Here is a 25,727-nt window from a genome sequence, read left to right on the forward strand (position 1 = left end):
CTCATTACGCATTGATAACACTGTAATGGACACAGCCTAATTAGTGGTATTTGCAAGACTATTACATTTAGTGAAGTACTGAAATTAACATTATTGCCTAAAACCTGCCGATAAGGATGGAGGTGTTAGGCTCTCACTGCCTGTATACTGCATCGGTCAGACAAGTGCGTGGTCAAGTCATGCTCATTGTCTGACTGAATTTCTCTACGTGCCTTTTATAGCTGTAAACGCTGCACCCAACAAAACTTTTATTAAGATTTCAGGAGTGCCTGTTACACCTCAACAACATCCAAGACCTTGATTACATCCAAACCACAAAAAGCTGTTCAACAAACAAACTCTCATTTAATATTAATCCATCCACTTTCTCCTTGGTTGCCCTCATCTCAGGCATGAGCGTGTTTATTTGGGCAAGAGCATCTGAACACCCCGACTACTCAAAACTAAATCACAACCTCGGCAGGATCTTTTGATGAGAGATCAGTCAACACTTGAAGTCACTTCTCTGCAATATTAAAGACAGGTTAGCCCTTGGGATGTCCTGAATTGTATTTGATGAACAAGGGAAGGGGAAGGGGGTTTATTTTGATTAAAGATGAAAAAAAATAATTACTGCGATATTCCATAAAAATAGGTTTTGTCAATTTTGATTTAATGGTGATTTTAATGTATTCTGAGAACATTTTGTTAAAGTCCCTGTAAAGGCAATTCTAAAAAAAAAAATCTAAACACATTATAAATGTTAGAAATGTATTACTAAAACATATTACAAAGACTGTGAACTGTGAAGTACTGAATTGTGGAGTTAGACCGTTAAACAGTTTTTCACCATTGCTGTGTTCCGGATTTTTTGGGCGGGGCTAAAACGGGGGCTCGATGCCGCACTGGAGCCCCTGAGCTCCTGGACACGCCCCTACTTGATGACGCACTGGAGCCCCTGAGCTCCTGGACACGCCCCTACTTGATGACGCACTGAAGCCCCTGAGCTCCTGGACACGCCCCTACTTGATGACGCACTGGAGCCCCTGACGCTGCCCCTCCCCTAACAATATAGCACATTCATTCACATCAGTTTGCCGATCGCGAGTTACTGTCAGTAGGCTACTATTAGTTACTACAGCCTACAGTTTGCTAGCTAGCTATGCCTTCGTCACGGAAATGAGTACTACCTGGATGCGATCACGTACAAAACAGATCGGTGTCCTTATTTAAATTTCCGAAAAACGATCACATCAAGAAGAGGTGGATTAATTTTGTGAAGAGCCACCTTGATGGACAGCTGAGGATCACCGCCAAAACCCGCCTCTGTAGTGATCATTTTACACGGGATAGTTTTATAAACTTTCGTCGGAAACAACTGGGATTCACAGATAATCCGCTGTTACTGGTGAATGGGGCCGAACCGATTATCTCCCGCCTCGGCCTTCATCCTCCCGTCGCGCCGACAACTGGTGCCATCGTTGACAGTGCGAGCCCACCAATGAGTGTAAGTTGCCTTGTGTGCTTATGTTATAATTATAGTAGGTAACGTTAGTCCAGGCTCAAACATGGCTTTGTAAAACCTAGGAGCATCCATTCCGGCTGTAGCGGTGACTGTTGAGTGTGGCGAGTCGGCGACGGCAGCTTTCCCGCGAGTGGGCGTGGTTTCAGCGCAGCCAGTGGACACGCCCCCGGTGTTTGAGAGCAGAGACTACTGCTCATTTTTTCAAGATTTTGATAGCTTATTTTATGTACTTGCTGGGTTTTTTATCATTCAAATTTGGCTGGGTGGCTAATAACACATGTTTCTGTGGTGTGACAAACTCAGAACACATACTTAATTTTGACTTTACAGGGACTTTAACGTTGAAAACCTTATTTCCGAATGTTCTCTGGACGTTAAAAGTTTTACATTTTTTAAAAACATTGGTTTTCTTCTTGGTTATACAAACGTTAAGGGAACATTCAATTGAATCATTTTGCAAACGTTATGGGAATGTTACATTTGAATGTTCTCTGAACGTTCTGAAATACGTAACATTTAAAAAAACTGTTAAATGTCCAACTTAAAAGTTTCAGAAAAACATTCCATGGTTGATGTATAAATAATGTTTGTGTACTAACATTTTGAGAACATCATTTAAGATCAGATTTCTTGAACAAACATTCTATTAGCGTTATTAGAGGAACGTTTTTTTTTTTCGAGAACCGCTTACCTGGGAATACACCATCCCAAGAGCATTCAACATTCAACGTCTTTTTTAGAAATTCTCTCAGGTGCATCTTCTCCTCTAGTGGATAGAAGTTCAGTGAGCATGTTTAATTCAAATCAAATGAAGCACGTTAAAGTCTTGATGTCAGCGGTTATATGCACACACATACTGCAAACATACTGTTGCTCAGGATAATGAAGTCGAAGGCATTCCACATCACACACAGCTGTGTTCTCAACCATATGAAAAAGCGTTTCCGTTGTCTCCCACAGGATAAGCGTAGTGCCACTTGTGTGCCAAAGCAATAAGAGTGATAAACAGTGCGAACTGCCACTCATACAGGATAATCAAATACGCAAATTAGGATCATTAATAACTGTCTCCTCTCTTCAGATCCTGAGTGGACTGTAAATTGCTTCATAAATAAAAAATAATAAACAAGCTGGGGTGGTTGGGAAATCTGGCACTCAACGCTAAGATGACAAATACGTGGAGGTAGGTGTGGACGTAGGTGATAGGTTTGCTTCAGTTTCTGTCTGCAAAATAAATTCTACACATAAATTAACTGGCTACAGAAAGAAGAAGTGAAAACAGCTTTCGATAAAGTGAGAAATGCTGCTAATCTGAGCTTTCTATACCACACTGACAGAACAGATATATTCCACCTCATGCAGCTCTAAATTGGACAGTGGGCCCAATTAACAGAATCTGCTGAGTGCTAAAACGTCTCTGAGGTTGTGTGAATCTGGAGGGAATCCATATGCAAGGTGTTACAACATAAAGATAGCTACTCACAGCTTTCTATCTGAATTTTTTTTTTCTTTTTTTACATTCATATTTGCAATATGTATAGCAGTTTATAACACACCACCAGTCAAAAGTTTGAAATATTTAACACTTTCCCCGCCAGTGTTTTGGAAAAAAAGTTTTTGTGATCATTTTCACAAAAGTTTCATGGCCCCCAGAAAATGTTGTTGTATGAATATCTGAACATGCAATGTATCAAAAGAAAGAACAGACTCTGCTTTTAGACAAATAAACCCTGTTTTATTCTAGCTTCATGCATTATTTTTTATCGACACTTGAAAGTGGGTATGTTTCATTAAAAAAATATAAGCAAAAAGCTGAAAGCTGAGAAAGCTAGGTAAAAAGTTGAGAAAATCACGCTTTTGTCAAAGACTACATCGAGATCGTATTCAGAACGTTGGTCAAAACACAGATGGAGTAAATCGAGTCAATCAACACCCCTAAAGCTTCACAGTCCTAGTCTAGAGCTCATCCTGGGTCGACATTTCATCTGTAACATTAGCCAGTTTTGATTTATGCTGTTTAATGTTGATGATCACGTTATTTTACATATGCATATGATTACGTATGATATCGCTTGTTTCTGCTTCTTCTTCACACGTCTTTTGACCTGGAGATTCAGTACTCTTTCAGAAAATGCATAATAGCGCCCCCTACCGTACAATGGCAGAGAAGTGTAGTACGGTGGCCGAGAAGTGCAAAACAAATCACAATTCCGAAAACAAAATAACAAATTAAAAAGGCAATGGAATACTGACCGCTGATTGGACGAGACATCTGTCAATCAAGACATGCAAGAAAGTACAGCAGACTGCGGCAGGAGAAAGTCGATTTGCGTATGCATGTGCAAATATTAGTGCTGTCTATTTAACCGGCTAATTTTGTGCGATTATAATGGACGCGAATGACCTGAGTTCGAGACTTCCTTTTCCCGATCCATTTCTTCTCCCTATGCCCATTTCTTATCAATTTCGGAGAGGCATTTCATTTTAAAATGTTAGAAAATGAAGAACACGTTTACAAATGTAAATAAAGTGTATAACAGGTACCATCTAGAATGGCCTCTGCCAACTTTAAATCTAAGAAAAGTTTCCATTGGCAAGAAAATGGAATTTACACAATGCATTACACTGCAGTTATGAGATAAATGTTTTGTATTATTGGACATGAAATATTTTTTTATTTGACATTATATCCTTTAAATATGAAAAACCACCAGTAGGTGGCGGCAATTGACAGGTTTAATGAATCAGTCATTCAAGCAATTTGTTAAAATGGCCGATTCATTCAGGAACTCGGAGTGTTGCTCGGAGACACAACCGTGAAGACTTTTAAAATACATTCAGTATTAATCTTTTTACTTTTTGATCAAATAAATGCAGCCATGGTGAGCATAATAGTCTTCTTTAAAGGGATACTCCACTTTTTTTGGAAATAGGCTCATTTTACAACTCCCCCAGAGTTAAACAGTTGAGTTTTACCGTTTTCGAATCCATTCAGCCGATCTCCGGGTCTGGCGGTACCACTTTTAGCATAGCTTAGCATAGATCATTGAATCGGACAAGACCATTAGCATCTCTCTCAAAAAAATTACCAAAGAGTTTCGATATTTTTCCTATTTAAAACTTGACTCTTCTGTAGGAACTATACTCTCATTCCTGCGTAATAATCAAGAAACTTTGCTGCCGTACCATGAGTGCAGCAGGCGTAATGATATGACGCAGCGCCTGAAAATAGGTCTAATAGGTTAGACAAACTTAGTCCCGGTCACGTTGGAAGTTACTGAGCTGGGGACTATTTTCAGGCGCTGCGTCATATCAATACGCCTGCTGCACTCATGGTACGGCAGCAAAGTTTCTTGATTATTACGCAGGAATGAGAGTATAGTTCCTAGCCATATCAGCCTAGAAAATCGCAACTTTACATTTTCCGTCGGTCTTAGACTACAGAAGAGTCAAGTTTTAAAAAGGAAAAATATCGAAACTCTTTGGTCATTTTTTTAAGAGAGATGCTAATGGTCTTGTCCGATTCAATGATCTATGCTAAGCTATGCTAAAAGTGGTACCGCCAGACCGGGAGATCGGCTGAATGGATTCGAAAACGGTAAAACTCAACTGTTTAACTCTGGGGGAGGTGTAAAATGAGCCTATTTCCAAAAAAAGTGGATTATCCCTTTAAAAAAAAAACAATTTATTGTCTTTATTTCAAATGTTTGACCGATAATGTATATTATTATAATATATCAGAGAAGGCACACAATTATTTTAATTAACCTTTAAAGACAAACTTCCATCCTAGACGTGAACAATTGTGCATTCAAGTTCGAATATATCAAATGTAATTTCTTAAATCCTTTGCCCTAGAACAACAAATTTATGAATGCAATGTTTTTAAAAATTGTTTTAACAAACAGTTAACAATTTCCTTCTGTTGTGTTTCATGAATGAGGCTCAATGTCCCTATCAGTACAAGTAGAACATTCATTATCCGCATAAATTTGGAGCCATAAAGTAACCACAGCGAAGTGCCCTGCCAAACAGCTGAGCACTGTTGTTTTTGCCAACATACTGACCTCTGCGCCAAAGGCTCCTTGGAAAGTCTAAACACATATCATAGGAAGTCTTTCCCTCGAGCACTTAAAGCACTTTACACTCAAAATCCGGTGCATTTTAAAATATTTACATAATACATTTCACCAAAGAAAGAAAGAAAGAAAAAAAAAACCAGAGTGTTTAATCTCCCCTTACTCTCCTAAAATCAACACAAAATGACATCCAGAATCCATTTTACTTCCATAATGCAACATATTTCAGCAAAGAAACAGGATGAAATGTGGTTATTACCAATGCAGTTGGAGGGGAGTCCAAAAGTAAAGTCCAAGGACACACATTTTTTCTTTAAAATGCGCTGATGAATGGTTCATAATAAGACTAGGAATTTGCATTAAGGAATTATGGTCAATTTTCTTTAGCACAAAAAATTGTTGGAATATTAGCATAAATCACCTGTTCATATGACTGATCTCCACAAATCAGTTGAATTCTTTCAAAGAACTGGTTCAATGTTATTGGTTTAATAAGTATTTAGTAAGTCTGTGAATTGAAGAATCACTCAGACCGTTTCAGTTCAGTTTATCCCAGAGCACAAACTGATTCTTTGAACTGATTCAAACGATTCTTTAAAAAAGATCTGACTCAAAAGACCGATTCGTTTACAAATTGACCAACCACAAGACTTCACATATTTTTAAGGAGCGTGAAACAATCATGAGGTTATTTGGTCGAAATACCAACCCCAATTTCTCTTCATGTCAGGTTCCACCTTCCCATCTAATTTAAGTTAAGGTCTAGTAACTGGCTTCACTCACTACTGAGTGCGATGTTTAGAATGAATCCTCTTTCCTTGGGTCGCTTTGTTTTGTGTGAAAAGTCTCTCAGAGACACAACATCTCCACCGTTGATAGACATTTGTGTTGTTTACATATTAATTTATTTGATAGGTGAAAATTTTGTTGGGTAAACACTGCAAATTTCCTATTGATGGTTCGCAGCTGTCTTCAGCGATCAACTTTGTGTTGCAGAAATAAGTAACATAAGTAACATAATCCAAGTAACATTATCCAAAAATATTAAGGCGAGACACTACAGGTGAATAGGGTAAAAATTTTAACTAGCAGGTATCACCATGAAACTTTCCCAGTTGATTACCTACATTAAGATGAGAAAAAAATGTATTACAAGTTTTCTGTAATTTAATGTTTAATTATGCAAATTAGGCATTATCTAATTAAATAAGCGCTAATTTGCATATATATAAAAAAAAAAAACTAAATCTGAGTATTGGATAAAGCCAGGTTAAAGTTCACATATTATTAGATGGGAAAAAAATTACAGAGGGATTTATGGATATCTACTTTTGTTATCCTGTAAATCAGAATACACTGTCAATAGCCTTAAAAAATTTATTTTCGCCATGTTTTTTGGAATAAAATGTTATATAAATCAGGCTAGGAATAATATATTAACAAATCCCTCTGTAAATGTCTTCATAATATAACTAGGTACAAGACTGGAAAGTTTGGTGTATATAGGTGCTACTGAAGTGGAGATTTCGGACTTAAAAGGGCTTTAAAGATTTATATCAGCCAATGAGATTGCGCATTTAGAGTTAAATCCCCCCTTTTACTTTCACGATTGGTTGCTGATAAAAAGGAAACGACCATATTTGGATCCAACAGCATTTTACAGGAGAGAGAAAGCTTTCCAACGGTGTCCGGCAGCGATCGCGGAGCAGCGGGATGATTTACAACGCCGACTTTTGTTGAATTTATGAGAAATCTACAGACGCAAACAGACAAAGTGTAGTAAAATAAAGACCTAAATGTGTATTTCAGACTTTTTTTCACCACAAGTCTGAAAGAAGACATGTTATTGAAGACAAATATCCCAAAATCTCAAAATTGACCAGTGAAAAAAACAACAACAATGTTTTTGCTTGCCGTGTCTCGCCTTAAACTGTAAACACTGATTAAACTGACAGGTTGCTATTAAAACAACCAAAAAGGAGTCTTTGCAACACTTGTTTACTCATGCAGAGACTGCTTTGAGTTCTTCAGGACTTTATCTTAAAAGACTTGTTGTTTATTGTTTTGCCTGACTCACCCGCTTCTCTGGAAATCTGCATGAAGGCCTCGACTCCTTTCTCGCCGTAGCTTCCCTCCGAGGCAACCGTGGACACGTAGTTCCATCCCATCGATTTCACTATATCCACCATGGCCTGGGCCTGGAAGGAGTCGGGAGGCACGACGCGAGAGAAGAAATCGTACCGGCGGTCATCGCTCAGTTCTGGAGCGGTGGAGGCGTAGCTGATCTGCGGAATCTGAAACCAGATGAAAAGACAGTGGTTAGATCTGCGGTCGCCGCGGTTGGAAAGCTCCTATAATAGAAAATGACAGACTGTTCCCCGTCATGATTCCGTATTGAATGTCAATTACTCAAACTTTCACAGGCAATTGTATCCGCCGTCTGTCTCTTTGACGTGGTCATAATATGAATGCTGGTCTGCAGCGGGTTCTTGCAATGAATCTTATATGAAATGAAAATTGAGACAAAGCTGCACTGACTTTGAATCTCTCTCTAATAATGTAAGGGTAGCACTTTTTTTTAAACTTTACTTTACAGTCCTGTTCCCCATGTATAACTGGGTTAATAACTAGGTATTAACCCTGAACTTACACCTAAACCTAAAAAGAACCCATGTAGTTACCTTATATTAAAGGAACACTCCACCGTTTTTTGAAATAGGGCTTATTCACCTTCTTTCCTACATTTAGATAGGTGGGCAAATGCATTTTTGTCTCAGTGCATGCATTGTTTTAGTTTGACAGGGTCGGCGCTAGCTTAGCTTAGCATAATGAATGGAATCCTTTGTTGCCAGCTAGCATGTCCTGAGTAAAAGTGATATATAAAAAAAACACCTAATTACTTCTTGTGGCCTGCGTATTCACAACAAGTACAAATAGCGATGCAGATTAACACTAGGCGATTTCCTATGCAGATATTGACTTGGGACTATATTAGGGGGAAGCACAGGCGAAGCACTGCTACTTGGGCTCAGAGATATCACGCCCAAGTAGCAGTGCTTCGCCTGTGCTTCCCCCTAATATAGTCCTTAATATATAAGTCAATATCTGCCTAGGAAATCGCGCTATGACACATTTTCAGAAAGAGCACTGAACCTCCTGATCAAAACATAGGCAAAAAAAGAAGCAGAAACTAGCGATATCATATATACGCACATGTAAAATAACGCGATCATCAACATTAAACAGCATTTAAATCAAAACTGCATAATGTTACTAAATGAAATGTCGCCCCATGACAAACTATAGGACTGTGAAGCTTTGGAGGTGTTGATGGATTCGATTTACTCCATCTATGTTCGTTCTGAATCCGAATAAAACATGGTTTGTTTTATTCTGATCTTTCTTTTGATATATTGCATATCGTTAGCCTCATAACATAATTGCCTAAGTCATATTTAAAAAAAAAAGACTTAGGCAATTATGCTATGAGGCTAACGATATTCAGATATTCATGCAAGAAAATATTCTAGGGGCCATGACATTTTTGTGAAAATGGTCAAAAATGCTGGCGGTGACTGGCATATTTTTTAAAGAAATGCTGGCAGGGAAAGAGTTAAAGGGATAGTTCACTTTGAAATACATTTTTGATATGTTTTAGCTTACCTCAAGGGCATCCAAGATGTAGGTGTCTTTGTTTCCGCAGTAGTTTCAATTTTGATATTTTTAGGTCAAACCGTTCTTGTCTGTCAGTCATATAATGCAGGTCGATGGTCACTGTCTCAAAACACAAGCACAGAGTCCAAATTAAAACAATTCCCCACGTCCAAATGAAACAATTCCCCATCATAAGTACACATTGATGGCCTAAGACACGAAACGAGCGGTTTGTGTGAGAAAACGAACAGTATTTATATCGTTGTTATCTCTTGAAAACAGCACACGTCCAAATGATCTGACGGCGCGGGCGGGTATAGATATAGATGTATATAGATATAGATGTCGCCTTGGCTACTGCAATTCATTGGAACGAAACCGTAGCCAAGCGACATCTAGTGTATATATCTATACCCGCCAGATGTATACACTAGATGTCACCTTCGCTACTGCAGTTCATTGGAACGAAACCGTAGCCAATGCGACATCTATGTAAATATCTATACCCGCCCGCACCGTCAGATCATTTGGACGTGTGCTGTTTTCAAGAGATAACAACGATATAAATACTGTTCGTTTTCTCACACAAACCGCTCGTTTCGTGTCTTAGGCCATCAATGTGTACTTATGATGGGGAATTGTTTCAGTTGGACGATGGGGAATTGTTTTAATTTGGACTCTGTGCTTGTGTTTTGAGACAGTGACCATCGACCTGCATTATATGACTGACAGACAAGAACGGTTTGACCTAAAAATATCAAAATTGAAACTACTGCGGAAACAAAGACACCTACATCTTGGATGCCCTTGAGGTAAGCTAAAACATATCAAAAATTAATTTCAAAGTGAACTATCCCTTTAATGTGGCTTTACTGGCAATAACAATTTTTAATCAACAATGGCTGTTTGATCAATTCTGATTCTTACTGAAAAAAAAAAAAAAAAAACATATAGGCTACTTTAAGTATTTAACAGTACTTAATACTGATACATAAATATATTCTCAAAATATTGTATCTAGATGTATTTTTAGCTATATCACCCATCCCTGCCTGACTGTACTGTATGGCAAAAAGACTCATCCACTGCAGTTTGGCGTGTGCATAAAAAAAAAAAATTGGCAGATATCAGAAACAAACCGAAATAGACTTTCACTTCACCCACCAGCTGTCGGCGCAGGCCACAGCGACACATTTATCATCTTGGACAAGCTGCATAATATCCTGATTGTTTTTTTTGAGTTATGTAATGAAACAGCGAGTACTGCGTTTAAGTCGTTCACCTCAGAAGAGGTCATGCTGAGAATTCACACAAACACTAAACGGTCACTTAACACAGTTTAGCATAAAATCACACAGATTCTCCTCCTATGCCCTCATAATGTAAGGATCAAGGATGACTTCAACTCTAAAACTTGATGATTCAACCTCTCGAAATGATGAACTGCCTCCAGGAACAAAGCTTGTTATGAAGTTATGAAAATATCCTTGGCTGAGGCATTGGACCCCAGATGATCATCAATGAGGGCCAACAGCGTTCGGTTATTTTTCAGTGTGTTCAATAGCCACTTGCCTTGAGTCAAATTTCAGTATTAAGAGGAACTGAATATGTAAATGTCTTCACACAATTTCAGATAAGCAAGCTAACAATATCCTGCATTATCCGCCAAAGTCCAGACTTGTTTTCTATTTTCTGACAGATGTTTTGTCACGTCTGTCTTGCACTTCAATTCTGACCAAATCCCAGTTATATCAAGCCATCAAAATCACGCTTCATGCCCAGGCTTCACGTGACACTTTTCTCTGTTTACTCAGTAAACACAGTGAAGTAACCTTGCAATGACAACTCAAAAGGCTAGTGAATAGAAAGAAAACCGTATGTCCTTTTCAAGACAAATACGATAGACTTTATTTGAGGGAGTCGATGGGACACACAACCACTTTTTCCACCTGCCACTGGTGGGTGATTTGAGAAAACTGACTGGCCATGAATAATCATTACCACTCCATGAAATTGCACTAAAAAGGGACTTCGCAAATATTCAGTCAAGTCGGTAAGCGATAAGCTAGTTCCTAGTAAAACACAATCTTAAAGGTCAATGACCCAGTAGCCATCTAAGAAATTCAACATATCCTTTGATAACTTCAAAATGAGTTTGACTCAACTTGTGCTCAGGGTTTTCTTTGCAATTATCGTCATGCCTTTCCTCCATTTGACACAGGTCTGGGATTACTTGATCTTTGACCAAGTTGGGCCAGATGGATTCTTCTCAAAGTTAATTACCTCCTCTGAAGAGGGCTTCCTGCACATCAGCAAGCAAAGTTTAGCAAAATGCTGTTTTATTCCAGTTAGCCTTTTGATCTTGCTTGATTTAACGGTGAGCTAAGCTCTTCCATTAAATAATATGGTAAGCAGGAACATATATAAGGGACAGAAACATGGAGAACTGTGTGCTTTTGAGAGAAAAACACTAGCATATGTAGCGGTACATAAGGTTAATAAAGAACAGTAACGATCATGTTGCAAAGAAATGGAAGCCCTTAATTACTGCATTGAAACAACTCTGTGCTGTATTGAAAAATGCTTTGTCTTAAAACTATTTTGCAAGCTGTCAGTTTATTTGCTAATTCTTTCTCCTGGCACGCATTTATGCTGGCTCTCACAGCGTGAAAGCAATTTTTGGAAATCTCAGAAACTTTTGGAAAGAAAAAGGCAGAACAAAGCATGTTTATGCAATGAATATTAAACTTTAATTATGTTATTGCAATGATGAAAGAAAATACAACGTGGAAAGGACAAGGAATTGCGGGAAAGAAGAGTAAAGAATGGGAGCTGAAAAAGTCATGAGGTTGGTTCAAACTTTTCTTGTCCGCGTCTTGTACTCAAGTCTCAAGAAGTCAGAGAGTTCATGCTAACTAGACCACAAATAGAATATGTCATGTTTGATTAAAGGCACTACCCAGTCAGAAAAGCTTATAATATATATATTTGACAGTATGCAATTGTCACAGTTCACCCTAGTCACCATCCTCTTCACTACACGTCCCAGCATCCATCCTGGTTCCCACCTGCACGCCATTCCACATCACACACACCTGCATCTCATCATCACCCTCATTACCTCCACTATACATCCACTCATCTCACCACAGTTCCTTGTCCGACCTTGTTCGTTTAATGTATGTGGACTCTTCCCCTTGTACTCCGCGATGTCCCTGTCTCCAGGGTCTTCCTTTCCTCTTTGTCTCCGTCAAGATCTCTCTCTCTGGACTCCACCACCCTGCTCACCTCCTCCCTGCACCTTTTGTTGTTCAATAAATATCACTATTCACCACCCATCTTCCTCTCCTGTGGTATTTATTTATGGTATTTACCACAAGCACTTCAAAAAATCCAGTACTTTTGTCTTACTTGCATTCCCAATAAAATATCTAAATTAAATAATAAAACTTGTTTTAAGAGAAAGTGTCTTACAATAAATGGGGAAAATGTTGCTGCACACTTGTATTAAAGTATACACAATTACAAATCATATTTCTACAATTCCAGACATAGAAATTCCATGGAAAAGTAAAATTGTGAAAGTTGTGAGTCAAAAGATATGGGGAACCTTTGGTAAGCCTGTGTTTACCAAAACGTGTTAATTCCTCTCAGCCATCCTGAAAACCTTCATTTCATGAGACCAACGCACAAACAATGTCTTAATTATATTTTTCTTAAAAGGCAATGATACAATCCACAACTTTCTATTCCCCAGAGTTACCTCTTCATTTAATTATAAAGTTTCATAGTTAAAAAAGTATGAGTCATTCAGAAATTGAATATATATGTATTACTGTTGTTGTTTGTGTCATGAAAGACATTTCTGCACTCCTATCACCGGCTAAAACAATTACAGTTTGCCTCTTTCAACTCAAGTCGAGTCCTGAAGCAAGAACTCATCATTTAAACTGCTTCAAGGAGTCAGAAGGAACAGATCTCGTAGCCCCCAAACAGGACATATCAGAGATCGGCTTGAGGTGAGGCCTAGAGCTTTCGAAAGCAAAACCCCTTCTCTTTCCTCCATCTTTCTCTCACACTCTCTCACAGACACACAAATAATATCAAGGCTCTGGATCGTAGCCTTAGCCCTTGTAAGCTGTCAACTGCGTATTTATGTGTCTGTGCGGATGACAGGAAGGGCCGTGATGAACATTGTTCGGCTTAGGGATGGCGCCCCATTATCGGACTCCATTATCTTGTCTATCAGGGTGACTGATCTGATGGTGGCTGCTACTGTGTCCCAGCAATCCAGAGGGCCTGTCTTGTGTCAAGTCAGGAGGTGTAAGAATAAGGTGTCCTGTTGGGCCATCCGTCAGGTGAGGGTGTCTTTTATTCAGCCCCACAAACAGAGCTCGAAGAATTTTGTGGCATATCATGGCCTTCTCATTCTGAGGTGATTACTGGTGTCACAGAAACAATTGGCGCCTAAAGTGGGATGATCAGTGGGACGATCAGATAATTCTGAGACTGAGAAACTTAAAATCGTTTAACCAATGCATTTTGCTTGGTTGGATCCCTCCCGAATAAGAAACAAACAAACAAAAATGCCAATTATGCCACATTTACAAAATGCCGACTTCATACCACCTTGCACTTCTACCATCTCTGTTCTGAATTACAATCAAACCCCTCAGAAAGTACTCAATCCATAAATAAAGGTGCTCTGCTGTCTGTATTTGAAGAACCATATTGAGTGGAGCTTTTTCAATACATGTCTAGACCAAGCCACTAGAAGTAAGGCAGCATATCTCTTCACACCATGATTCTCATTAATTAATTTAGTATTGATATCATTTTTATCTAAAGCTTCCTGGTGAGCTAGTAAACACCTGCCAATGCTTAATACGGTCACGACCCTGGAGTCCTCTGCCTGGGCCAAAGACAGATGAGTTTCAGGATAATAGATCCGCCTTATGACCACTGGGGGTATTTTTTTGCATCCACTCGAAAGGTCAGGTGTGTTGACAGAGCTCGTAAAAAGAAACAGATGAGGTATTTGACAATGGGCTGACCCCGCATTGATCGGAGGTGGAGCTGTCTCTACCTGAGTGAAATGGAGAATCACTGCGGGTAGAGGCTACAGCATTGGACGTGTGACATGGTAGATGACATTTCCAGTGACATTTTCTCCACCTCCATTTTCCACCCACAACACGAGCAGAACTGGTGACATTAACTTTTATGGTGGTTGAGAACTTAATAGAAGTGGCACCATTAGAAAGGTGAATTTGTAACTGGAGAGAGATCAAGATAAGAAAGAGACTGTCATGTCATTCCAAACTTGTGACTTTCTTTTTCCCGGTGAAGTTTTGACAAACGCTGGTCATTACCATTCAACAAATGGAAATAGTCACCAGGGACTGAATGAATGCGGTAACTTTTTTTGTGAGGAACAGACCAGAATTTAAGCCATAATTCACTGAAAAGCTTTGCAAGAAATGCTTCAACTAATGTTTTGTTGCATAACTGAACCTAGTGCAAAATACTTTCACTGAATACAAAATAAGAAGTTTTGAAGAATGTTCATGCTACTCTTTTCCATGCATACAGTGAAAGAAAGTCATACTGCTTGAAACAAATTGCGTGAATGGTTTTGGGATTGAACAAATGGCCATTCTTGGTGAAATTCTTGGCCATCCACTGTGCCATTAACATTGAACAACTACCAGAAGTCTTACACCGTCAACCACCCATTTCAGTAAACTTTCACACAAGGAATCTACCGCTGCCAACTGGCTTGAAGCTGACAAACAGGCACCGCCGAAAGTCAGTGATTACCTGCACACACCTGAGCTTTAATCGCAGGCCTCTGCATTCCCAAGTCAGCTCAATCCTTGACCCTTAATTTGAAGGGCTAGATAAATCAAAGAGAAATGCTTGGGCTTCTAAAGGCTGGTGGAAAAGAACACAGCCTTGACAATCATGTAACGCAGCTGTGCCTCATGACTCAGGTCTCTGACAAATGTCTATGTCAACAACTCTAGAATTACAAAACGAATGCAACGACCATGCCACATGCTGGCTTCTCTAATGTTCTAATATGTGACACAAGGACCCCGAATGAGTCAAGCTCTGGAAATCAAATTAATATGCAGCGAGTGCCATTGATGTGAAGTTCATTTGCCTGGTTCTGAGCGGCGGTGGATTTTAATCACTCTGACCCACTGCACGGAGATGCAGTAAATCACTGATTTCATTACAAGTGCCCATTCTTCCACGTCCGCTGCTGATTGTCAGCTGAAAGAAAAGCAGCAGGCTTTCAATTCCTTGACACGGTTTATACGGCATGGACAATAGCGCATGGCATTCCCTGGGGTGAAGTAGAGGGGAGCAAAACATCATAATGTCAATAATCACTACAGTGAAAATAATTTAGCTGAAGAATGCTTAGAGCGCAGGCATTCAGTCGGTGCTCTGGAAGACCTAAAGAATTTATTTTCTCCCCTTTGTTAATGTTAAAGTTGTTGCACTAACACTCTTACAGGGAGTTAATCCTACCAAGCGCACTCAAATGGCATAATTCATCACATGTGAGTCTACTGTCATGGAGTAGATTATTCCTGCTTAATCGGGTGGTTTTAATTTGTCTGTTCTACATGTCTCAGGAATCCAGCGATGAGATCCGCAAGTAAATTTGGAGAAAACCGTCATTGTTTAACAGCATTTATCCTTTGTCTCACCAAATGAATGACTAAAAGACTCTCTCACCTCCTACACTTCATAATAAGGAGTCTATTGTGTATGTGGATATCGAACGGTGCCGCAGGGGAAAAAAGCTTAACAATTAGGTCAACAAGAAAGGTATGAATCTTTCACTAATTAAAGGCTGCACAGTACAATAGGCTCCAACTATGTATTTTTGTCAAGTAAGCTATATGCTTTAAGATATGTTAGCAGTTTTGCTAACTTACACACAACTTGGCCAGACTTAGCCTCCTCTCTGCAAAATCCTCCCTCTAAAGATATGGGAAATCCAATGTCAGCAAAACCTTGAATGCTCAAAATGACTGACGGCTCAATATCTTCTGATTGGCCAAACAATAGCGCCTAAAGAACAAACTCACTTTTGTTGTGTAACAGGTAGTATGGACATTTTATGCATGCTTTTCAATAATAATAAAAAAGAATACTCAAAAACTTTTCAATTAAACATTTATATACCTTAGGTTTGTTTGTTTTTTTCTTTCTTTTCAAAGTGAAGATACTACATAGGTTATTTAGTTTGAAGTTGTAAAGAAACGAGTATATTTAACAAGAAAAAAACTATTTCAGTCTTTCTTTAAAAGTTCACATTTAATTTAATATGTTATTTGCCAAATTATTTGTGAAATTTATTAGCAATTTCTGAATGGCAATTGTTTAGTAAGTCAATCTTACCACAAACAACAGTTCACTCTCACACATCAAAGATTCCCACTGCTAGAAACCAAACCCACATAAACTCCAGACACCATATCCTAATACCACTGCTGAGCCCTACACAAACACGCTCAGATCCTACTGAACGAGGAGAAATATATATTTCCCTCTAAAACATGGTTTATTAGCTTACAGCATTTGTTTACGGCGAGCTGATACAATTTCCACACTACATCCTGGTATTAATTATGGACTTATTTTTCAATTAGGAAGCATAATTAGTCACAGTTCTCTGACACTTAAGCAAAACTGAGGATAATTGGAAATTGTTCATGGACGGGGACAAATTATAAAATATTTTTGACATAATAACATTGAAGGAGACATGGAAACTGTCTTAAAAGTGTAAAAGAACAGAAAATCCCCCATCCTTGTAGTGTATGTGGAAGCTAGCCAATTATAACAAAGGTCATTTACATATATTAAAGATACAGTAGCCAGATTAATTCCAGCAATTTCTACATCAGAAGTGAGATGCTCAGGTACTTAAACACATTCTTTCCAGAAATACAATTATTTTAATCAAGATATACATATGAAGTAAGATTTCAAAACTATTTATTTTATATAGGCTAAATGAAAACAATCATAATAATTGTATTTCCTTGTCTTACGGGTTTTTTTTTTTTTTTTTTTTTTTTTTTATCCCATAAGGATCTTTGCTCAAAATAAAGTTCACCCACTGTTCGATTGCTGAAGTACATCCTCAAACTTAGAGCTTTGACATTTCCAGCAGAAACAGCCTCAGTCGCTGCAGCAAAATGGTTGCTTCCAGCGCAGACACAAGTGTCAGAGAGAGAGAGAGCAGAAAATGACCATGAAAAATTAAATCAAAACTTTAGCGATGCTACAAACGGTGTCCCATTTAATAATATTTATGTAGAAAAATGATGAATAAGCCGTCATTAAGCCTTATGTTGCGTCCACGTGTGCAGTAATAATAGCCGTTTTGTACTAAATGTATGCCACCAGGCACTTTAATAGTAATTAGCACCAAGTGGAGTATTTAAAACTTTTAAAAACAGCACCGCCATTTCAAACAACGGAGGACACGGCTTAAAATACCTCTTGCCGACAAAATTGAGATCCTGTCCTCTTCTATTTGGAAGATGAGCACGGGTTTCTCTGTATTATATTGGCTGGGGATTTCAGGACCATGTAAAAGACTCTATTTCTAGTTAGTTTGCTTTGTTCCTTATTTTGCTGTCTGTGAACCAGGAATGCAGTGCGGCTTAAAATAAGTCACCCATCCCATCATGCACGCTCGTGCACACACACACACACACACGCTTCAACTACAAAGGCCCTGAAAACCCAAAGCACCAGACCCACAAACATCAGCGATGCAGTCGTTTGTGTACAGAGGTCTATGTTGAAATAAAGGCTTCTGGGATCCAGTATCTTTAACCGCAAGACTCACTCCTTCACATTTTGTAGCGTCACAACTATGCTTTTTTAAACCCAACATAGACTCATAGGGGGTGAAAAAGGGCCTATATAGCAAAAATTTTGCAATACTCAAAACACATACCAGTACAATTCACTGCAGTTTCCAGCTGAAATGAACACTAGTGGCAGTAAAACACCAACAACTTCAATTCCTTTACCGTTGACGTTCGACCTTGAGTGTGTGGGCCAGTACTTCCGGTGAAAACTTCCGGTGGTCTGACAGCGAGAGCGAGAGACAACAGCGACCGAGTTTCATTGCCAGAGAGATAATTTTTCACAATGAGTGTTTTTAGGATTCAAGAGATGCGACTTGCCTTTCAGAGGGTGACAGCCTCAGCACTTCATTGTTGTGTGCCGTTATGTACCGTTTCGTCACGTTACAACAAAGAAGTCAGCTTTCATGCATTCCCCGTCGACGCTGCGGTACGGGCATGAGTGGATGCAGAAGATCCGGAGGGATGACTTCAACCCGATCATTATCTGTCTGGTGTTTAAGCAGCACATACAGTATTTTACGACGTGTAAAATATACACAAACTTAGCTATATTAAATTGGCCATTGGCTCGTGTGATAGTAATATGGATCTTAGTAATATTTTAAGTGATATAATTGATTCTATAAACAACTATAAGAGATCATTTTCGGCTTTCTCCGGCTCTCTGCGAAACCGGAAGTGTCTACCCCCACACTCGCTGCCACGTGCAACTAGCCTATACAGCATTGCACTTGCAATGAGTCGCGTGAAACATGGCGATACAAGAGCTAAAAACGTATAGAATAGAGCTAAAATGGCATGATTGCTTCAGCAAATGTGTTTTAAGAAAGGGGTGTAACGATTCATCAACTACATCGATGTATCGATTTATATTCCTACGATCCAACTACATCGATCTGTGCTCGGCAAGTTGGTCTTCCGGACGACATATATCGATCTAACATCGTTTTAAAAGGTAATGAATCGATTGTATCGATACTAGGAAATAACGCATTGGATTTAAGCACGTCAGACTTTATATGGATGATTTTTCTTAGCACTTTTAATGATAAAGGCGTTAAACGTTACTCGATCCAGTCTGCCTATCTGTGACGTCGTCGCCATGCGTGACGCGCCAGCAGCAGCGCAAAGACAACAAGCAGCGCAAAGTCTCCTCAGAAAAACGGACTTTCCTGTCCTCTCAGCCGCTATACTGCAGTAGCGCACACTCTTCAATTGCACGCGCAAATGCGCCGGCGCGCTGTATCACTTCACTAAAGTGCAAAAGACATACGAGAATGCAACGTCGTAAATTAGTAAGTTAAGAAATAAAAGTAAAATACCAATAAATTACGTTATTGGTACGTCATGTGTGTTGCTATTTATCAGGAGCAGTTTCCATGTTTCTTTACCAGTTCTTCTAAGTATTGTGTATCACCATGGTAGCCTAATTGTTGTTTGTTTCCATAACAAAATGCCACTTACTGGTTATTTTGTATATTTTTATATGACTGTGGTGGCTCATACCAAGATTGTATTAACAAAAACTAGTTTTGGGACTGCTATTTAATAGATTAACCTCAAAGTGCCTACTGTTTATCAGTATTTGTCATATTCTTACAAATTTTATTGTATGTTAAGTAAAGGGGGACAGAACTTGTGTGTCAACAATTTTTGTGTAAACAAATGTATTATGATAGGCCTATATAATTCCTAAAAAGGTTCCCCATGGCTTGATGACCATGGGGAAATGTGGGTCCCATGGCCGAACTATTCAAAACATCATTCAATGTTGTGATAATCGTAATTAATAATCGCAATTACAATTTCAAGGGAATAATCGACAATTATAATTTTTGTCATAATCGTTCAGTCCTACCTTTATTCAAATAAAATGTGAATGCATTTGACATTAATTGATGTTTACTTGTTTGTTTATATCCATAATTAATTGATACCTGATTCCCTTACAAGAATTTTTGGCTAAAAAGTCACTGAATTGATTTCAAGTCACTGAATCGTTTCGGATCGTATCGTTCTAAATGAACCAATATCGTCCTTGAATCGTATCGACCGAAATGTCACCGAAGGCCCGTTTTTCGAATGATCCTGAGTTGTTCAAAAAGTTGTCAGCCATTGAAACCATTAGTTATTGGGTTAGATATTCTTTGTCCTCAATTTCAGAATGAATCTAGGTTGAGAATGCAATTGCATGTTGACTTTCTCTAATTGTAGCAACCATAGTTCCTCCCACTCAGAGGAAAACACATTTCCAGTTTACTTTCTCATAGACTTTCCTCAGCACCAAAATCCCATCTAAATGCAGTGCAATCTGTCTCTTCAAACTGACTTGCATCTCTCCTGTGTGCTGTGACGATACCCTTCAGAAGGTCTCAAACAAATGAGTCTGAAACTTCAATTCTGGGTTGATACTAGATGCCACACAATATCCACCAAAGGATATTTTGTTGTAATTAATTTGGGACAGAGAAATGCGCCATTGAATTTGAGAGTCATTCCCTGGGGTAAGGAGACAGTGGAATTGGGAAAAGGCTGATGTGTCCATCTTTACCCTTCTGAGTGAAAAGAAAAAAAATGCCTTTGGGCTCATGAGGACACCGACTGCAATACCTGAGCCTCATCTGGTGAGCGCAGAGTGGACAGCCAAACCTTTTACCCACAGGACAACTATGTAATTGGATCACGGTGTTGTAGGTTCTACTGTCATATTAAAGTGTGAAAGATTAAACCTGTTGCCACCTCTTCAAAGCCTGTCTCAGCCTTGCAAGATCAGGCCAAGGAAAGTAACCACCCAAATAGTGTTTTGTAAGTCATGTATTAATTTGCCTTTTTACAATTAGTTTTATTATACAAAAGTGTTGATTGTACATTTACTGCGTACAAAGAAATTTATGACAACATATATGTTTTTACATTGCTTTAACTCATCAAAATAAGTTAACCAAATTTCAACTTTTTTATACAAGATTCAACTCATTTTTTAAGTCAGTTTAATGTAATTTAAGTTGAAATGACTTAAAAGTTGATTGTTAATTGAAGTTAGTTTTAGTCTATTCATGTAGCATTTATTATTTAGAATTAGCCTTTTTATATTTTAAGTTTTCATTTTAATTTTAGTTTACATCTTTGTAATTTTGTTATGTGCATATTTTATTATGTTGTTGATGTTGTTGTTGTATGTAATTTATTTGTATTTCAGCTTTTGTAATTTTAGGACTTCATGTCAAACTTATTTTATTTCTGGTAGTTGGCAAGGTTTTTTAAAGTTTAAGTTTTTCATCTAATATTTGCATATGTTATTTTAGCTTTATTTCTCTTAGCAAGAAACATTTTTATAGTTTTAGTTTTAGCTAACAACAAATTTTGATTTTGTATTTCACCTCTTCTGTAAATTAACCCGTAAATTCCCGTAAATTAAATTCTCACGCAGAAAATCCCTATCTAAAATATAAAGGCAATGCATTTTCATGTATTTTCAAATACATTGTTTATTATACGTAAAATATGTACAAAATATTTACTTGGTAAGTTGAACTACTAAACTTGTTAATGTATAAATCCGAAGAAATGCATAAAACAATCGTGATTAATACTTTAGAATGAAATAGCAATAATGTCAATTTGGTCAATTTTTTATCAAGGCAAATGCATGTCCAATTATGGATAAAGCTTAAAGGTTAAATTGCAGTTATGTTTACAGAGTATTTACTTATGCAAATGCATTACTTATGCAAAATCCACAAAAACAGTTACATATTTGGCCAATGAGAGACTTAATTACCATTTTTCTAAATATAGCAGAACATTGTCTTCATAAACAAAAACAAAACAAAAAACAAAAAAATTATGTTCAATTGCCCCTTTCTTCTTATTTATGTCAAGATGTGCAGTGACTGTAAAATAGCACTGCTAAAAGTCTGAATCCAATGGAGGGCAAAACTTTGATAGCAGACAGGCTGTTCCTCTCTGAGAGGGACACATTTCCATTGCCAGTGGAGAGAGAGACAGCTGGTCCTGTCACCGAGCCCGGCCATCCTGCAGTAGGTGGTAAAAACTCCGGAGAGGGATATTTTTCCAGCTCAAGCTAATTACTGAGCCCGCATGCTCTCATCGGACTTTGAATGACATTGATGCAGAAGGCATTTAGCTTTATTGCAATTTAACAACCTGTTCGTGAGTTTTAAATACACATGTGATTTATAAAGTGGTTAAAATGTGTTTAGTTCAAATTAGTTAGTACTAGTATAACACAATTGCCAATGACACAAGTTTAGTAGTATAGCACAAGTATTATTGTCCAACCACACTGACAAATGGCAACTTAAAGGGACAGTTCACCCGAAAATTAAATTTCTGTCCTCATTTACTCACCCTCAAGTTGTTCCAAACCTGTTTGAATTGATGTGTAACCAAACAGTTGATTTAACCACTGACTTCCATAGTATGGAAATACACTCACCTAAAGGATTATTAGGAACACCATACTAATACTGTGTTTGACCCCTTTTCGCCTTCAGAACTGCCTTAATTCTACGTGGCATTGATTCAACAAGGTGCTGAAAGCATTCTTTAGAAACGTTGGCCCATATTGATAGGATAGCATCTTGCAGTTGATGGAGATTTGTGAGATGCACATCCAGGGCACGAAGCTCCCGTTCCACCACATCCCAAAGATGCTCTATTGGGTTGAGATCTGGTGACTGTGGGGGCCATTTTAGTACAGCGAACTCATTGTCATGTTCAAGAAACCAATTTGAAATGATTCGAGCTTTGTGACATGGTGCATTATCCTGCTGGAAGTAGCCATCAGAGGATGGGTACATGGTGGTCATAAAGGGATGGACATGGTCAGAAACAATGCTCAGGTAGGCCGTGGCATTTAAACGATGCCCAATTGGCACTAAGGGGCCTAAAGTGTGCCAAGAAAACATCCCCCACACCATTACACCACCACCACCAGCCTGCACAGTGGTAACAAGGCATAATGGATCCATGTTCTCATTCTGTTTACGCCAAATTCTGACTCTACCATCTGAATGTCTCAACAGAAATCGAGACTCATCAGACCAGGCAACATTTTTCCAGTCTTCAACTGTCCAATTTTGGTGAGCTTGTGCAAATTGTAGCCTCTTTTTCCTATTTGTAGTGGAGATGAGTGGTACCCGGTGGGGTCTTCTGCTGTTGTAGCCCATCCGCCTCAAGGTTGTGCGTGTTGTGGCTTCACAAATGCTTTGCTGCATACCTCGGTTGTAACGAGTGGTTATTTCAGTCAAAGTTGCTCTTCTATCAGCTTGAATCAGTCGGCCCATTCTCCTCTGACCTCTAGCATCAACAAGGCATTTTCGCCCACAGGACTGCCGCATACTGGATGTTTTTCCCTTTTCACACCATTCTTTGTAAACCCTAGAAATGGTTGTGCGTGAAAATCCCAGTAACTGAGCAAATTGTGAAATACTCAGACCGGCCCGTCTGGCACCAACAACCATACCACGCTCAAAATTGCTTAAATCACCTTTCTTTCCCATTCTGACATTCAGTTTGGAGTTCAGGAGATTGTCTTGACCAGGACCACACCCCTAAATGCATTGAAGCAACTGCCATGTGATTGGTTGATTAGATAATTGCATTAATGAGAAATTGAACAGGTGTTCCTAATAATCCTTTAGGTGAGTGTATATATATATACTATGGAAGTCAATGTGACCCATCAACTGTTTTTTGTGTTCAACAGAAGAAAGAAATGCATACAGATTTGGAACAACTTGAGGGCGAGTAAATGATGACAGAATATTTTTTGGGGGGTGAACCATCGCTTTAAAAGGATAGCATCCAAGTTAACCAAGGTCAAAAATATTATTTAATATTGCTGATTCAACCTGAACGCATTCATTTATACCACCAACATTTTTATGGCTTAAATCAAGTAAACAAACAGCTCTTTGAGCTCTTTAATGTTTCACATTGTAGTGTAAGTATCAAAGGTGACTTCAAAACAAAATAGCATGTTTCTTGTGAGATTAAACTTTAGCTGCTTATTCTAATAAAAGAACCCACTATTATTGTTTCCAAAGCAACTCGGCTATGATAAAGCTCGGCTATCCGATGCCAGATGATTCCGGAGCCTCCTGCCAACAGCAACATGACACATTCAGTGGTCATTAGCCAGAGACTGCTGAGATGCCTGCCTGCGTCAATATTCACCAGACACATACTACTAACTAAAGCTAGCTATGCAAAAGCCTCCAAAACCGCATTCTGTAGCACATTCTCTAACCAGAACCAAAAACCTCGAGTGTGTGACTGACATGATGGAGAGATATAAAGAGAAAAGAAGTGGTGGCATGAGACAGGGAGAAATGAGAAACGCCCTGCCAGGAATTCTTCTGCCATCACTGAACCATGAGGAGCTCAGGATGCTGCCGAGACTGACCACTGAGAACAAACTGTAGTCGTAGCGGTGTATTTTAAGAAAAAGACAGCATGCCATCACACCCCAAAATGAAAATCTGTTTCATCAGTAAATGACAAACAAAATGGAGTCCACCTGTACACCAAGATAAATGACCTGTCTTATCCTGTATTCTGTGTTAGGGAGTCAACAATAGATCAGTATACCGCTTGTGTCTGTATAATACTAGTATCAAAAAAGTATGAGTATAGTTGTATAGCACTAGGGTGAACCTGATTTCACCAAGTGTAACATGTTCCTGAATTAACTTTGTTGATTATGGAACAACATTCTAATCAACCAATCAGATTTGAGTGACAGGTTTACAGTTTATGCCAATTTTAGTCTTACAACAAGGGTTAGGTTCTTCTACATCAGTGTTATTCGCCTATCATTCCCCTTTGGTTTTAGGGATAAGTTATGGGTAGGAATAGGGTTAGGACAACATTTTCCAGGAACATGTCTTAGAACATGACCATAGAACTAGTACTGGTATGTGCACAATTCAGAAATAATGCTTTATCACAATATATCTAGCACTGGCCAATACTTCAGTTGGCCAGTTCAATTCAAATCCACACTCGTGAATCAAAAGAGCCAATTCTTCAATTCTGAGTATCGGTATAGCTATATATCAGTATTACTACAAGCTCAAAACACCTCGGGTGATTTTGATAAAGTCAGTTAGCATGAAATTGTATGGGCCTATAAACCACCTATTTTACCTTAGGATATGAATGCATTTAGAAGCATAGACGTAAAGCCCTAATGATATCCATATAAACTGCCATTGAATTATATGCGGCATAACCTGATTCTGCATTTTCTTGCAATTTGCACGCAGAGGTGCAGCTTATTTGACCCTCCCTTCCCATCCGCTGCTACAAAATGAGGGTGGAAGTATAAATAAACAGCTGAATAATGCACAATATGAATATTATCAGCGTCTGTTGATTCCATCTGAAGGCACGAATGGCAGCAACCCTGGCAAGACCGACACGGTATTGATGACATGATATGATTTCATAATAGCGCCGCAGTTAGGAGATCATCACAGCCTGCACTCCGAATTGGTGTTGTGTGGAAAAAGATAAGACAAACAAACACAATCCCTTCCCAACAGTCCCTGAGGGGAA

General features: G+C 38.6%; 1 protein-coding gene across 2 annotated transcripts in view; it reads right to left on the reverse strand.

Moving 5' to 3' along the window:
* Positions 1-25,727, reverse strand: part of grm7 (glutamate metabotropic receptor 7) — a 219,351-nt gene that overhangs the window by 146,709 nt on the left and 46,915 nt on the right. For both annotated transcript variants that reach the window (XM_084415672.1, XM_084415671.1), the window contains exon 2: positions 7,661-7,877. In XM_084415672.1, the coding sequence (XP_084271798.1) occupies positions 7,661-7,877 (217 nt within the window). The remainder of the gene's footprint in view (positions 1-7,660; positions 7,878-25,727) is intronic.

The sequence above is a fragment of the Rutilus rutilus genome (assembly GCF_951802725.1).
Source record: "Rutilus rutilus genome assembly, chromosome: 8".
Classification (NCBI taxonomy): domain Eukaryota; kingdom Metazoa; phylum Chordata; class Actinopteri; order Cypriniformes; family Leuciscidae; genus Rutilus; species Rutilus rutilus.